The 15,920-nt window shown below is 39.7% G+C and overlaps 3 protein-coding genes across 4 annotated transcripts; 1 reads left to right on the top strand and 2 right to left on the bottom strand.

Moving 5' to 3' along the window:
- Positions 1-298: 298 nt before the first annotated feature.
- Positions 299-7,534, top strand: LOC143894043 (uncharacterized). Its single transcript, XM_077400071.1, has 7 exons — positions 299-456; positions 2,088-2,238; positions 2,434-2,523; positions 2,864-3,536; positions 5,081-5,347; positions 5,440-5,604; positions 5,729-7,534. Exons 4-7 carry the CDS (start codon positions 3,156-3,158, stop codon positions 6,140-6,142), a joined length of 1,227 nt encoding a protein of 408 aa, XP_077256197.1. The 5' UTR covers positions 299-456; positions 2,088-2,238; positions 2,434-2,523; positions 2,864-3,155; the 3' UTR covers positions 6,143-7,534.
- On the bottom strand, positions 6,666-11,809 carry LOC143894033 (uncharacterized). 2 transcript variants are annotated; one of them, XM_077400042.1, is made up of 9 exons: positions 11,389-11,809; positions 10,032-11,233; positions 9,626-9,728; positions 8,353-8,534; positions 7,932-8,272; positions 7,434-7,758; positions 7,133-7,217; positions 6,898-7,027; positions 6,666-6,815 (listed from the first exon to the last, which is right to left on the bottom strand). In XM_077400042.1, exons 1-9 carry the CDS (start codon positions 11,610-11,612, stop codon positions 6,789-6,791), a joined length of 2,619 nt encoding a protein of 872 aa, XP_077256168.1. In that variant the 5' UTR covers positions 11,613-11,809; the 3' UTR covers positions 6,666-6,788. The 2 variants fall into 2 exon arrangements, with proteins under 2 accessions (XP_077256168.1, XP_077256169.1); XM_077400043.1 differs by having other exon boundaries at positions 7,932-8,269.
- On the bottom strand, positions 11,627-15,297 carry LOC143894041 (uncharacterized). Its single transcript, XM_077400068.1, has 4 exons — positions 15,134-15,297; positions 14,532-14,632; positions 13,413-14,399; positions 11,627-13,330 (listed from the first exon to the last, which is right to left on the bottom strand). Exons 1-4 carry the CDS (start codon positions 15,233-15,235, stop codon positions 13,201-13,203), a joined length of 1,320 nt encoding a protein of 439 aa, XP_077256194.1. The 5' UTR covers positions 15,236-15,297; the 3' UTR covers positions 11,627-13,200.
- Between the last annotated feature and the right edge of the window lie 623 nt (positions 15,298-15,920).

The following is a 15,920-nucleotide window of genomic DNA, read 5'->3' as shown; positions in this document are numbered from 1 at the left end:
GCATCCGCAATCTTATGTTATACAAGAACCAATCGTCCCTGACTTTTCTCCATCATGAATCTGCGAATTATCATAAAATTTCTTTCAATAACACGATAAAATGTAGGCGTAAAAATTAATACGGCGATTTCAAGTACACGCGTACTATATTGCCTATTACATCACTCGACATAGCGATAATAAGTACGCCGTGTGGTCTGTGATCCGACTCACAGGCATATGACGATGACTAATCGTGGCTAGTCGAAGGCAAATAAAAAACAAATATCACGTGGACAATTTGACCGTCGGAACAATGTTCCGCGAAATAATCTCGCAGTGTGCCGCGATCGACACGCCGCGTCGAGTGTATCGAAATTTCGAGGAGCGCAGTGCCGCAGGGCGCGAAGGGAGATAACGAGGGAAAGCGGTGGTAACAAAGAGGCGGGGAGGCGCGTCAAAGTGAATCGAACGAAGGCGAGTGGAGAAAAATTCAAGTAGAAAAAGGAGAAGCATATTAGAGGCCGTAACGGCGTACGCCCGACCGTACGATTGTTCCTCGATGACTGTAAACGATCGAATCCGACCGGATCTGTTCAGCGCCGTTTATCTGCGCCCGGGCGGGATCGCGAGAAGCGGGAGGTAAACGAGCGCTCCGGGCGAAGTCTCGTTCGTTTATTACATCGAGGATACTGGAGTAAGGCCGAATCGGCGCGGCGGCGACTCGGAGAACGGTCGTATCGCCTTGAAATATCCCGGCCCGCTATGATACAATCTCTCGCGATTATTATGTGCCTCTCGATCGTTGGGCAATCGGGATCGATGGAAAAAACAGATTCCCCCCCCTCCCTCCTCCTGCTCCTTCCCCGAGGGAGATCCGCTCGCAATCCGAGAGGGTACGTCGCGTTCGCGTCCGCCGATCGTGTCAACGCCCCCGCGGGCCGAACGGACGCGGACACTCGCCGCGATCGCGGCGGAAAATCGGGGGATCATCCTGCGTAATCAACGGGGGGTCGTGACGTGGGGGAGCATGGGGGAGGGGGGGACGTCATATCGCGCGTCACGTCGCCGTCGTCGCGTATGTACGTGCGAAACGAGCTTCGAGCGCGCAAGGCTTAACGCGAGTAACGCAACGGGCACTGAGAAACGAGTAAATTATAGGAATCGCGATATACCTATCGTTCTTTCTTTTTTCAATGACGTTATTTATGAGAACAATGAGCGTGTGGCGAGCGCGCCGTGAGATAATGCTGAAAAGCTAATAACCGACGCGCGAGAGATTGAAAATGTACACGTATATATGAAGATGACATCGTGTTGTCCTGTCCTCTGTTATACTCTGTTATGTAGCTTTTAATCTGCAGTGAAATATTATAGGCACGCACTTAAGAGACGTTGAGGAGAGAAGGAGAGATGAAATATACAAGGTTTAATTGTAAAGAACGATTCGAGCGGAGAAATACTATACCCGCGACAGGTGACCTCGCGTACCTGATGCTGTGGAAAAAAAAAAATAGAACAAGGCAATGCGCCGCGCCGCCTCGTTAACAACAATATGTTCCCGAAGCTTCAAGAGCCGCGCGACGTGGGCGTTCTCCACGGCGTTACATCCCTTCCGATTCCGACTTCTCGGAAGCTTTTCGGACGCTTCCGCGAGAAAACGCGTCCGATGATAGTTTTCTTTCTTTTTTTTTTTTTTTTTTTTTGGTTCCATTGGATTCCTCTGTCTAAATAGCGGATTACGTCACACTTTCGAAAACGAAAGTGCAACGCGTATGAAAGTCACGATTACGCAAGCGGCTAGTACAAGTTGGTAGGTTCGTAAAATTGTATAGGGTCACGCACTGTGTATACGAGAGTGCCGCCGCACCGAGACGTAAAGATCTTGGTCGACTTTTTCGGGATAAGATACCGCGATTGTTTCCCCAGCCGATTTTTTTCCCGGCGTTTGTCACCACCACGACGAAATGCGCGCACGTCCGATCATCGTCGTTTTCCGTGCTTTTGATAAGAAGCCGCGAGCAGATAAGAAGCCGGGTCTATATATAACTTTCTGTTTATTTAAATCAAGGATCCTCTCCTTGAGAATTTCTCTTCTTATTTTACAGGTATACTCGACTCGGTCTCGCGTTTTTAATCGGTCAGTAAAGTGAGCGGATCAAATTGTTCGCCAGATCGTTTAGGATGAGTGATTTGTGTCCGTTAACGCCGAGGATTCCACGAGCACGTTTCACTCAGTATATAAATGAATATAAGTAGGTAAGAGTAAGTTTTTATACATTTTGTTGCCTGTGAATGCACATTTTTTGTTTGGAAACGGATAGAGATATTTTAAATGACATTTCCTGTAACAGCTACTTGAGAAATTTTATATATATTTAAATATATATGTACATAAAATCTCTCAAATAAATATATACATGTATACTTTTTTTTTTTTTTTTTTTTTTTAAGATATATATAACAGACTGAAGTATACTATCGTAGGAAACACCGTTTTCTCGACTGGAAACGGGTAAAGGCACTTTAATTGGAGAAATGGTGGTCAGTATCTCGCCACGCCTCACACTCCTCTCTTTTCCTTCCTTTCTCTGTTGCGCGTTTGGTATAAAAATAACTAACAGATGTAAGCGACACAACCATACTCCTGAACGCCTTTCGTTCTAGGTAACGTTAAAGGTGAACAACCGCTTTAACAGAGTTTAACAGCACGCGTCAAGAATATTTAACTTATAATTTCATCAAAACAAATTTAATTATTTACTCGAGATAAATAGAGAGAGAGAGAGAAAGAGAAAACAGTGAAAGATAGCATGGCATGTATCAACCTAACGGAGCTCCTTTCAGCTTTTAATCTTGCATATATATTTCGTAATGTTTATAGTTTGCCTAGTAACGATTGACGAACTGGAGAACGCGATAACGAAAATAATATAAGTGGATGCTTTTCAACGATCGTCTCCAGTAATCGCTCTCTTATCACCGAGGTGTAGCAGGCAGCTTAGAATTTTGCCCGTTCGCGCGCGATTCCGTGTCTCGGCGATCTTTGAAACAAAGCTTAGAGTGTTATACCGACTCTCTGTCGCAAGGAACAATTGTAAGCAACATCCGCTCGATCTTCGCGAGATAAAGGCGTCAACGAACGGGCAGGAAAAAGGGGGGAAAAAAAAGGAAAAATGGCAGACGAGAAAACTGTGTCGGACGAGCGATTGCTCGGTTATTTACGCGCATACGCGAAAACCATCGAGCTGACGGCTCCGAAATTTCGCATAGTCGAGGGCACCAGCAAGGGCGATAATTACGTTGGCCTCATTTATCGCGTCACGATCGAGAGCATCGAGAACGGCGAAGTCAAGAAAATCGAGCTTATACTGAAAACTACGCAGATTGACGCCGACGCTCTGCTGGCGGACAGCAATGTCGCAAAGTTGTTCAAGCGCGAGATATTCTTCTATCGAGAGGTGTTGCCCATTTTCAAAGAGACTATGAAGGGACGCGGCGAATTTGTCGACCGCTTCCCTATTTTATACGACGCTAATGACGAGTCCGGAAAACAGGTAATTTTGCGGTTCACCACCGCTGTACGTGATCCCCGCCGATGAAGCAATAATAATGCACATGTACGAAAGAGCCGAGAATCGTGTAATCGCGCGTGTAAATTCCATACGTCGGTCGCCTTTACATAATCTCTTTTCTCGCGCGGATATATAGCGCGGCCACGTAATGGAGCGGTGTATAAGAAAGATAAGCGCTCGACAATCACTTTTTTTCATCAAGGAAATATTAAATAATAGATGAACGATTATCGTTACGTACGCGTATGTGTAAAATTTCAAGCGAGCTATTATTACTCGTATAACATTATTATCTTTCATTTCGATCAGCTGAAGCTAATTATTTCGATGATGCTTGACTCTTTTGTACGTCCTCAAGACAATGCGCTTCGTGATGCTTTGCTAAATTGGCTCGGCGAGATTTATACGTGTAATAAAACGCGGGGCATCGTGTCGCGAAGTGAAATGTCGATTTATAATGACACACGGACGCACGGGCACGCATATGCGCGCGCGGCCCGGGCACACAATAAACTGGTTTAAAGATTATCAAGTGAGACATAAGGTCCGGTTAACCTTTGCGTTGCGCAATATTTTCGTTAATAGCCAATCTGCATTTAAGCATTTAATACGAAGGAAGCTCTTATAATTTGGCGCGCGGCTCCACACTTGCGCAATTATCAATTTTAGAATTTAATTAGATGCGAAATTCACGGAACTATAGCGAATTCGCGGGTATAGCTTTCCTTTAAATCGCAACCCTTCAATTATTCGTTCGAAAGCCACCGTATTTGAAGTTTATATAAGAAAACGGTCGACGATCGACATAAATAAATACTATATATACATCTTCCGCAATTTTTGGAGTCTTTTCACCGATCGTATTTAGCCGTAAAAGTAGATGTAATCAATGTTAGGCACGCGGTAGAGGTACGGAGCAAAGTGTCTGATATAATTAGATGGCTCGCGAAAGTACGCGTGCACTTCTTGATTCTTGTTCGGCACGTAACATCACGTACGTAATATCTCTTGACATTTTGATGGAAAAACTTCTGCGCGCGTGACGTAAAAAAAAAATGAGTTAAAGTAATTTACCTTCTAATAGAAGGTGTCCTTATCTTATCTCGTCTTGCGAGATGTAGCTTCAACATTTTATCTAATAACAGTGATTTATACTTGACTGATAATAAGACCTTAACAGAGAAAATTGAGAAGAAACTAATTTTTTTTTTGGTAATTCACTCTAATTGCAATTTACAGCTGTTTCTTGCGAGTAATTTATTTATATTACACGCGCGTACATAAAGATGCTTATTCATCGATACAGGTACAAATATCTGTTGGTGAGATGAGACGTGACTCGACAACATGCATTGCGATTATCGTCCTCAGTTATCTCATAACATATGATAAACTTTCACATGTTTCTAATGTAGCGCGATTATTGAGATTAGATTCGTATCTTACTTCTAAAGAATATTACACACTCCGTATAGCGACAAGAAGCGAACATTTGAATATAACGATATATATATAATTTACCGTAGTTCCTGATGCTGGAAAATCTAACGCCCCAAGGTTTTACGATGGCCAAGTCAAAAATTATTGATTATCCGCATCTCAGCTTGGCGTTACGATGCTTAGGTGAATTGCACGCGTACAGCTTTATTACGCGTTCCGCGAATCCGATGGGCTTCGAGAAATTAAAGCGGATGCAAGAACCCTTGTTTTCTCAAGAATTCGCTGAAAAAAAAGCTGATAAAGATAACATTGGTAATATTGTTACAAAACGGCTCGCCAATGTCATATTGAAGGTACTTCCATATTTCGTTGGTCCTTAAAAATCGTCGATACATATTGTACATTTGTATTTAATTAAATCGTGTTTTCTTTATACCATGTATAGGTTTTGGCAAACGAAGACAAACATTATTTCGAAAGGTACCAACGATTCGTAGATAATATAACGCAGAACATGATTGATGCAACTGATGGAAAAGCCGCTGAGCCATACGCCGTTGTAAACCACGGTGACTCTTGGACCAACAACATACTCTTCAAATACGATCGAGTATATACGATTAAATACTTTCTCAATAAGATATACATCGTTATCCTAAGATTTGCATTAAGTTAATGTATGTGCATAAGCATATACTTTCACATACCTCGCGTGACGTATCGTTTCGTTTCAGGAGAAAAATCCGTGCGACTTGCGTTTCATAGACCTTCAGATATGTCGTTACGCGTCTCCCGTTTTAGATCTAATTTATGTACTCTTCTGCTGCTGCACGCAAGAAACAAGGAGTAAATATTTCGATCAGGTAATACACGAATATTACGAAACACTATCCAAGTGTATCGAGAGAGCCGGTTACGATCCTAAAATCCTCTTTCCTTACGAGGTATTGTCCCAACATTTTACCAAATTCGGGAAATACGCGGCGGGAATGGCTACCTACACTGTACATATAATGACCAGTAATGGTTTGGACATAAAAAGTACATATGACGATGATACGCTCCAAGATAGAATGCAAAATGACAGTCTTTATAGAAGTATGTTAATAGGCACTTTTAAGGATCTCGTCGACAGAAATTATATATAGATCAATACTTTTACGATACTATTGACATCACGGGTACTAAAGACAAAGGATCTTCAATATGACAAATCTTGAGATTAAAAGTAAATTGCTTTAGTATATTAAACTTACAAATTTTAAACCAGTGTAACTTTACTACTATAAGTCTGCGCTTAATCGAGTTAAAGGAATTTCATTAACAATGATTTATTTACATAGACGTAACTTGCAAAAGTTATTTGTCTCTTTTTTATGCTGAAATATCATTTGAAATATCAGACATAAATATCGCTATTGATTTTTAATAAACAAAAATTAATTAAATTCTCATAAGATTTATGAAAAAGTAATGTTAAATAACTTTTTCTTTACAAAAATTTCATTATTTGCCGAAAGGTAATAATTGCGCGATATATATAATTTTTTTATACCGTACAGTAAAATTGTTGCTTATAAATTTGTGACATCTATATATCTTTTCATCATTTGAATCCACTCGAACTTTGATAAACCAGTTTTTATAAACAATTTCACTCAGGGAAAGACGGAAATTGTATAAGAGATATATTTTAAAATGAAATATACAATCTCTCAAATATACAAAATAAAGACAATCTACTACATTGTTCGGTAATAAAAGGAATACCAGTTTAGCGATAATATTTTAGCTCTAGTAATAAGGTCTTCTTGGATTATTCTGAAAAAGAAAACGTAGTAATTAAAAGCCATTAAATATTTTCTTGTTTCCGTTATTTTATTGTAACAATCGTGATACTTACCAATGGATTAGGCCTGAATCTATAAGCAAGCATCATCCGTTTTCTATATGCATCAAATTCATCGTCGTCCCTAGATACACCATCTGGTCTTTCAGAACCGAGACCTGCGCTATCGAGTCTATTCGTCGCTCTAGAAACGTATTTAACGATCAAGAGCTTGAAAATATTAGACAAACGTATTCGACGCGAGAGATGACGATAACTAGTAATACTAATAATGTAAAAATAGTATTACTTGTTAATTGGTTCAATTCGACCACTACCCTCGCTACCCAACCCTTGTCCTTCGCTCCAGCCAAGCTTTTGTAACATCTGAAACCCTGTAAGTAGAAAAATGTTATTGGATTGTCCAACTGAAATAATTGTTAAGAAGGAATAAAGAATAACTTTAGTTTTATTAGTATTTAACTTGAAATGTTTGCTAACTTAATTAATAGCAATGAAGAATAAAATCATCAAATTTAACTACTTTATATTTGTTACATAAATATAATATTGATAGAAAAGAGAGGAAAAAAAATGTTTTTGGAACATACCTATATTATCTTCCTTTAACTTATATTCCTTATAGTCGCTCAAATCAGGTTCTTTTCCCTGCTTTACGGCATTATATTGTTCCAAAAATTTTTTTAACTCATCCGGCGGCAAAAAATCGCCAATGTGATGTTTGCCTTCCGCTTGCGCGGTTAATTCCTCGGCCCACATCTGTGTCGCCTCCATTTCAGCTGACCTCAGTTTGTGTTCCCAAGTTCCTCCTTCCGTCTCTTCATCGCTGTCGTACTCGTATTTATGTTTCCCTTGTGCTTCCAAACGTTTCACTTCTTCTCTTTTCCTTAAGAGATTTTGGTACAAGAGATTTATCTAAAAAAAAAAAAATATATATATATATATACACATTTTTTTCATGTGTACAAAATAATAATTGATCTTTAAAATTCACTTTCTTACATTTTCATGTATAATTGGGGGGATGGAGAGAGTGAATTTTAATATATTCTATATGTATTTTTTTTACAATTGATGCAATAATCTACCTTATAATGATCCTCTGCCTTTTTCCATTGTTCTTCACTTAAATCGAGTGTACCAAACGTCTGTCTCGCATAATGGATAAGTGCAGGATCATTCCGTGAAATCTTGGTAAGCATTGGATTCTTTGATTTAATTTGTTGTCTCTTCGACGGAGAAGGTATTATAACTGCCGGTTGCCCAATTTGTCCGGGTATAGCTATGCCAGGTTGCGGAAGTACGGCACCTGATCTATTACCGGAAGGTACGTTTGTCTCCGTAACGAGAACCTTATTGTCCGGATCACCCCAGCGACTACGTTTTCTTCTTTTCCGTTCTTCCCTATTATCATCCTTTGACATATCTGCTAACAGTGGTACATATAAACCATGTATTAATAAAGTTTGTCTTAAATATTACCGAACTGTATACGTAGTTATAGTTCACCATGTGGAGTTGAATGAGATTTCTGATATTTATCTGCCTCGTCATTGTCACTAAGAGCTTCTTCAGGACAATAAAGTTCCGCACCACTGTTCTTCTTATCCTTATCTGGCTTCTCCGCACGTAATTTAGAAACCAATCCCCTGTACTGCAGATACGCTGCACTTTGCTTTTGGTGCAGAAACCTTGATTAAAATGATACTTAAAACGCTGTCTAGTAATATGTATTCCTATAGATACAATACTTTCATAGAAGTGTAACATTAATATAGACGTGGAAGTAAAAAGTAGCAGAATAAAATAATCTGAGATTTTGTTTGGATTAAGGAAATTGGAGGCACTGTGATATTACATATAGTATATGCCTGGCATTTCAAAATATGCGCGCTACATATAAACACCAAAAACAAGAAAAAATATATAATTATGCTCCAAAAGATGCGATTATAACTCGAGAGATATGTAATAAAATTTTGAAATGACAAATATCTCCTCTTGTTTTTTACTAATATTAAAAACCATCGCATAAAATTTAAATCTCAGAATGTAAAGCATTACCGGTGTAGTACAGATATTTACTTTGTTAAATAAATACGTTTGAAACAAGATAAAACTCGGTTGTTGAGAGAATAACGTGTTTAAATACGTGCTTAAAAATAAACAAATATAGCAAATGTACGCAAAAACTCAATTAGAAGATAATTGCATATTTTGTCTCAAGCTTTTTCACATATCATATCTTTTGTAACATTTTTTTAATTTCAAAATTTTAGTTTTTTTTATGTGGAAAATATATTAGTAAAAACATTAAAGTCAAGAAAAACATATGTGTCCTATGTAATTGTAAGTCATGGGTTGTCAAATACATATGGTACGATTATTGTGATTACAAGAAAAAAAATATGTTTCATGTGAGAATGCATTCATCAGTAGTAACAGTTTTATCGAATCTAAAAGCTTGCTTTATGAAAATATAAGAAACATGTAGACAAATTTCTATAATCGGCAAATAATTTTGCGATGCAGTTGATATTTAGAAAATGCAAACATATATTTGCAACAATTCACATTAAGCGGCCATTCAACAAAATTGTACATTCAATCTTTCATGTTACTAAGATGTCAAGAACTATGTGATAAAGATTTGTACAATGTCCTATAATACAAAATAAAATATTATCGTCCTAGAGATATTATAAAAGTATTAATTATATATTACAAACGAGGAATAGGGGAATGGAAATAAAAAACGAGGACCAGTGAGGACAGTAGTTACCATAATTTAGGATCTTGGGCATTCTTCTCTCGCACTTCTTGTTCTATCTCATCCCCACAGTCAGCCACGATTCGTGCCAGCTGCTCAGCCTCTACTAAACACACTTAGAATCTTTTGTCAGATACTTTGTGTAATAATGTCCCAAATATCTATACGTGTGTCTATGTGGGTGTATACATGTACATTTTAATAATTATAAATATAAACAAATATCGTGGGTGTATACATAGATATAAATACTATTTTTTAATTTTTAATACTATATCTTACAACAAATTATTTTCCTAATGTCGCATAATTGCGTTAAAATTGTGCAAGAGATAGAACAAAGTGTCTAGTGCTTATAAATAACATTACGAAGCTATGCGACACAAGAGAAACGTATTTCTCGACTATGATATCGTACCTTGTTGTTCGGAACTTTGTAGATTAGCCGGCGGTCTTACAGGTGGTGGTATTTGTACGTTAGGAGGACCCACTGAGATAGGTACCTGATTGGAAAGAGCATAGCCACTGGACATAAGACCGCGCGTTGGTGCTGCATTAGGAATGACATTGGGAGGTGGGATATTTGGCGGTGGAATATTCAAGTTTGGAGGCGGAACCGAATTGATCGTCGATGGGACGGTGTGCACTGGCGGAGGTGCTGACATTATCATGGACGTTATCACGTTCGGGGGTGGAACATTGGCTACGTTTGATACCGTTACTACGATGGCCTGCGAGCCTGTAATAGGCATCATAGTCGGAGGCATTTGCGACATCGGTGGCAAAATGTTGGGCGGTGGAATATTAGGCGGAGGAATATTCGGAGGCTGTAAACTGGCGTTGCACGCCGGCGGTGGTACGTTGCATTGCTGCGAATTTTGTACGATGTGCTGTTGCGCGTTCGACGGCGAGGATAAGTTGGGCATGGGCATAGCTTGAGACATCTGCATATTTGGAGGTGGAACATTCGTATTAGGTGGAATGCTCCGAATGGGAGGAGGTGGTGGAGGACGTATGATATGTGGGGGCGCGATCTGCATTCTCACATTATTAGAATGCTCGTTCATGTTAGAGTACGCGTTGCTAAAATTTTTCGACACCGGTATCCTCTGCATGTGCGCGGATGGGATGTTTGGCGTCATGTTTCTTATATTTGGAGGTGGTATATTTGTCATTTGCATCTGCACCGGTTGCGACATGAGGGACGGGATGGAAGAGACACGGTTGTTATTTTGAATTGGGACGTGCTGATTAAATTGCTGAGCGCGCTGTCCGTTCTGTGACTGATTGTAGCCGTGCCGCGTCTCTGGACTAGGTGGCGATCTTCGCCTGGTAGGCGATGGACTCGACGACGAGCTGTGTTTTCTATCTGAACTTCTTCCCCATCGTGTGTCATTTCTTCTGCGATCGCGTCTGCTGTCCCAATCTCTATTCTTTTCGCTACTGCGCTTTCTTTCTCTGTCTCTCTCCCTAACAGCTTCGTAGCTTCTCTCATCTTTTCTCTTATCTTCTTTATCCTGTTCTTGTTTGCCGGTCGTTTTGTTGGCTATCTTTCTAAACTGATCGAGGAAACTGCCGTCATTGGCAAACGCATTCATGGTAGGCTTGTCATCATCTTCCCTATGGATAAACAATGAATTTTACTTCCTCCAAATTTTACGTCGTCCAAGTAATCGATATAAATATTTCAAACGCCTAAATTATAATGTAAATTTCATCCGGAAGATCGAACTGACGCGACGTAACGTGACAGAGAAGAGATTCGCTCCGCTTACTTTGGAGCACTTTTACTAGTTGTTGTGCTCGAGGCTGACGATGACGAGCTTGACTTTTTCATGGATTCCACGGCTTCCTTCGCTTTTTGCTCCTGCATTTTCGCCTGGATTTCCATCTTCTTTTGTTGAATAATCTGCTCTTGCTTCGACATCTGCGCGAAACGTTCATTTCGGGAAGTTTTCGACACAAACGGATCGGAGCCCTTCACACCGCGATACGCCATTTTTTGTCAGAGGCTTAGCCTCCCGATCGCGCGAACAGCTCGACAGATTTTACGCCTTTACGGGCGGACGATTAAAAGGGAATCTACGTATCTTGAATTATTTTTTGTATCCCAGAATCGTGCGTCAACCAATACCAACCAAAAGATTTACGCTCGGCTACGCGCGACGGAGTTTCATATTTCATCGAGATCGAGCAATGTCGACGATTGTCGACGATGTCGGCCATATATATTTTTACTTGCATAATGTCTGCCAACCGAAATCAAATCGAAACGGCACCGCCATGGCCGTGCCTCTAGTATAGATATTCCATTACCAATTGCCTCAGATACGCGTAGCGCGTGTCAATGTATTTTTTGATTTCTTTTTAACAAGAGCCTCTGATCGAATTGCGATTAGAAAAAAATATTGCTTATCGTCAAATATTACAAAAGACAATTATTATAGCAATAAAAATTTTATAACCTAATTGTTTAATATAGAGACAAAAGTATAAATGTTTCTAAATGCTTTAAACGTAAATTATATAACAAATCGTTCGCTAGAATTTACATATATGTTTACATCTCGTCACTAATATTGCACTTTATTTTTAAACATACAGACATACAAATAAAAATGCTATACAATACTTACGTTGCTATGATATATATATATCGTATGCATATATATAACAACTATGTATACGTGTGTATGTATATACACTGGTACGGTAAATCGACATATATATAATATATCGGTATAGAAGGAATATAAGTTACATAAAAACGACATAATATAAAATAGTAAAAATCAGTACAGAGAATCAGAAGTCTCGTTATTATAAGTGCGGGTCGCTGCAGCGGATTTAGCCTCTTATAGCGACGAGAGAAATTTATATTTATATAGAATGATATACGTATAATCTTGGACTGAATTCTCTATTTATTCGAGAGCTGCTAGTTCGTTTCGCCACAACATACACCAAGCTGCTCGACAACTTCTCTTAGATACCAACAATATTTACCGATCGATGTCAGAGTATCGTACAAAGCCCATGTCGCAGCTACTACAACGGTCTATCGACCATAGTTAACAGCGTTCAATTACAGACCAAACACGTAAGCTTAAAGCGATTTAGTCGCGTAAAATTGGCTATATAATAAATATTCTGTAAAATACTCTGAATTACCGTGATTTCTCGCTATTCCATGTCGCAAACGAAGGGAGGCCTCCCCGTGAGATTAGAGTTAATTCCGGAAAAAAAATTCCTTTTAATTATTAGCGTTGTGAGTAGTGCGTTCGTCGCCGCTTCCAGCGTAATCGTTCAAATTAATATTATGCTTGGCGAATTCAGTCTTAAAATTTCTCTACTGGGCAGTAGCACGATAACTCGGCAAAATGAATGCTACTCCCATTGCCAGTCTTTCCGTTCGCGTCGCTCGGTGGAATTGTCGGAGTGAACTCGATCGACATGTTTGTACAACGTTTAACGCTACCTCACATTCCGGTACCTTGCCTCTGAAATATCTGCTCATTACGATTATTTGCGTTACGCGTGCGCGCCGCCCGCAACGAGCGTAATATTAAAATCGATTCGCAAACGTTTTACTGAAATACATCATTGTTCTTGGTAGTTTGTACAACTGGCGGCTTGGACGTGGCATGATTGTCCTGATAATGCTTCCATAGGCCAGTTACGTTGTTCACCTGCGCACCACAGCCAGGCATTTTGCATCTAGAAGATTAAATACTTGGTTTTACTTGTAAAAGTTAAAACATACCTACATATAAGTATTTACACGTATCAGTTTACTTACATGAAAAAGCTGACCGTAGACGCCTTCCCTTGTTTTACCTTTGGCATTTGCTTACCAGCATTGGAATTAATTGTATTCGTGACTAATTTATGACTGTCTTGATGATGACGATAGTGCGATATGTATTTGTACTTCTTTCCGCAACCGTTGACGTCGCATTTATATGTTTCCTGTTTGTACCTAGACATGCGTTGCTTCTTTGGAGTGTACTCCTCGTCTTCCGAACAATTGCTATTCGTTTCTATAGAGCTCTCTTCGATTTTCAAAGGATTCTCGCGCTCGAGACCGCTCCGAAAAACTCGTTCCATGTTTCCTAAATCTATTCTATGCTCCTGATTTCGTATATTTAAATTGCATATTTCCGTTTTCATATTTTTCGTAATGGTTACGTCGCTATTTATATAAACCACATTATTCTTATCCTGCGTGCATTCCACCTGAAGGATCTCTTCGCACTTTGGTGTTCCAGTATCGTATTTTCGTAAGAACGTATCTTTAATCATAAGCAGATCTTCGTTATCAGTTAACTTGTTAATACCATTCAAAGATTCATTATTCGAGTAGTCCTCGTTATTTGTAGCAGTCGTAATCTTATTCTGCTCGTGACAAAACTCGCTCTTCACCTGAATTTTAGTTTCGTTTCTAACAGGGCAGTTTTCTTCCAAACTCCCATATTCTTCCTTTATGGTAAAGTTTTCGCTTGGCAGTTGTTCGTAACATCCCTCGTCAGTCTTTTGCATGACTTCTTCGTCTATCGCATTTTCGGGGCCTTCGAAACAAATTATCTCAGGCTCCGTTGGCAGTGTAGGCGGTTGTCTGTGACAACTTTCAATATGCTCCTCAAGATTGCCACTAGTAGATTGCAAAGATCCGCAATTAGTGTACGGACATACAAAGACATTTGTTTCATTGTTGTGCCATTCTTGATAATGTCGCCACATGCTACCTGGATCTGACACCTCTTCTCCGCAACCTGGCTCGCGACAACTATGAAAAATTTACAACAAGATATTAATAAAACCTCAAAAAGAATTATAAACTTAATATCACCAAAATATTCCATAATAATATTTGGTCGAAATTCACATTAATCAACTTGTAATTGTTTTACACACTCACATGAATCGAATTTTCAAAGCCTCTAATGTCTCGTGCGTCTTATATTCATCTTGATTAGCGAACACCTTACCGCAACCTCGTTGTTTGCAAGTGTATATTTCCTATGTATCGAAAGTTGATTCGATTAATAAGACTTTCTTAAATGTATACCACAAATTGAAAACATTTCAACATCAACGAATCCAGTTGCCGATGACAAATAGATCTTATATTGATTATACAACTTTCACCATTATCAACAAACGTAAGGATCATTTTCACATGTGTTTAGCATCAAAATCTGGATTGACTAGGATTTTACTAAATTTAACATCTCATAAGCCACAGCCTGAGGCAAATGACAAACCAGTTTTAATCAATTCTGATCTAGGCATTGGATAAAAAATATAAACAGGGTCAATTATAATTTTACAATTCATTGAGAGTTTTTCTTTTAAAAGACAATTAACTGCTTGTGAAATTTACGTCGAAATCAAATAAGCTGATCGAAACAAGAGTCACATTTTTAGGTTTTTACACCCGCTCCGCTTTACTCTACTATTTGTTTTGGCTTAGGGGTCATTGACCCCGGGCGACCAATGGCTCCGTCGTAAAACCTTCACCTTTTTCGGTGCGATTTCCTCGATGGTGCGATTCCGCGAGACGAATCTGATGACGCTGACCTCCGTGGGCCGGTCGGCGCACGTCTCCGTACCCTGGCCCATCCTGCGGTGACTCGCCACGAAGCGACGGCGAGCAGCGGGAGGACGAGCTCACTCACTCGCTCCGCTCGCGGAGCCTCACATAACCTCGCGTATCCTCGTGTGACGACAAGTTTGACAGAAAAAATATCGTCTCCGTTGAATAAATTCCTGCACGAAATTCCGCGGTTTCTCGACGGGGCCGACGCTTGGGTCGCGGCACTTACCGGCCAAACGCGCCCTCGAGTACGCACAGAAACGCGCCGTCGATTCCAGCTCACATTATCGCTCTGTCAATAATAACAATTACTTGTGTTGTCAGGTCAGTGCAGCGGAATCGTTCCCGTCCCGGCCCCGGCCGCTGCGACGACGACGCCGGTCTCGGTTTCAGCGCAATGAGAACCGCTGCTGCATGACCTATAATGCCAACGGACGTGCAACGTCACGGAAGCGTAAAATCCATCCCGAGGGCAGAGACAAGATAAGCAAACAAAATAGTTGAATTAATTGATTAATTAATTAAGTAGCAAGAACTATCCAACAATTGTCTACATTTCTGAAAATTGCGAGAAAAAATCTAGACAACTTTTTGTCGATGAGTTTTGGAACACCACTTGCTAAAGTGAGACCTCTCTCGGAATAGCTGTGAATTAGAGGAGGTTCGTTTTTCTAAAAGAAGCCTCTACTGTTGGCTATATAAACAAAAAAA

The sequence above is a fragment of the Temnothorax americanus genome, unplaced genomic scaffold (genome assembly GCF_048541705.1).
Source record: "Temnothorax americanus isolate GAGA-0224 unplaced genomic scaffold, ASM4854170v1 Scaffold13, whole genome shotgun sequence".
NCBI classification, from domain to species: Eukaryota; Metazoa; Arthropoda; class Insecta; order Hymenoptera; family Formicidae; genus Temnothorax; species Temnothorax americanus.
This window is presented reverse-complemented; position numbering and strand designations above follow the sequence as displayed.

Excerpts from the sequence above, each read along its gene's own strand:
- LOC143894043 (XM_077400071.1), top strand. The coding sequence starts at position 3,156 with ATGGCAGACGAGAAAACTGTGTCGGACGAGCGATTGCTCGGTTATTTA. Across the intron at positions 3,537-5,080 it reads ATGACGAGTCCGGAAAACAG|TTCCTGATGCTGGAAAATCT; the intron begins GTAATTTTGCGG and ends AATTTACCGTAG. Across the intron at positions 5,605-5,728 it reads TACTCTTCAAATACGATCGA|GAGAAAAATCCGTGCGACTT; the intron begins GTATATACGATT and ends GTTTCGTTTCAG.
- LOC143894033 (XM_077400042.1), bottom strand. The coding sequence starts at position 11,612 with ATGGCGTATCGCGGTGTGAAGGGCTCCGATCCGTTTGTGTCGAAAACT. Across the intron at positions 11,234-11,388 it reads ACTAGTAAAAGTGCTCCAAA|GGAAGATGATGACAAGCCTA; the intron begins GTAAGCGGAGCG and ends GTTTATCCATAG. Across the intron at positions 8,273-8,352 it reads ATCTCATTCAACTCCACATG|CAGATATGTCAAAGGATGAT; the intron begins GTGAACTATAAC and ends TACCACTGTTAG.
- LOC143894041 (XM_077400068.1), bottom strand. The coding sequence starts at position 15,235 with ATGGGCCAGGGTACGGAGACGTGCGCCGACCGGCCCACGGAGGTCAGC. Across the intron at positions 14,633-15,133 it reads AGGAAATCGCACCGAAAAAG|GAAATATACACTTGCAAACA; the intron begins GTGAAGGTTTTA and ends TTCGATACATAG. Across the intron at positions 13,331-13,412 it reads TCTACGGTCAGCTTTTTCAT|ATGCAAAATGCCTGGCTGTG; the intron begins GTAAGTAAACTG and ends TTAATCTTCTAG.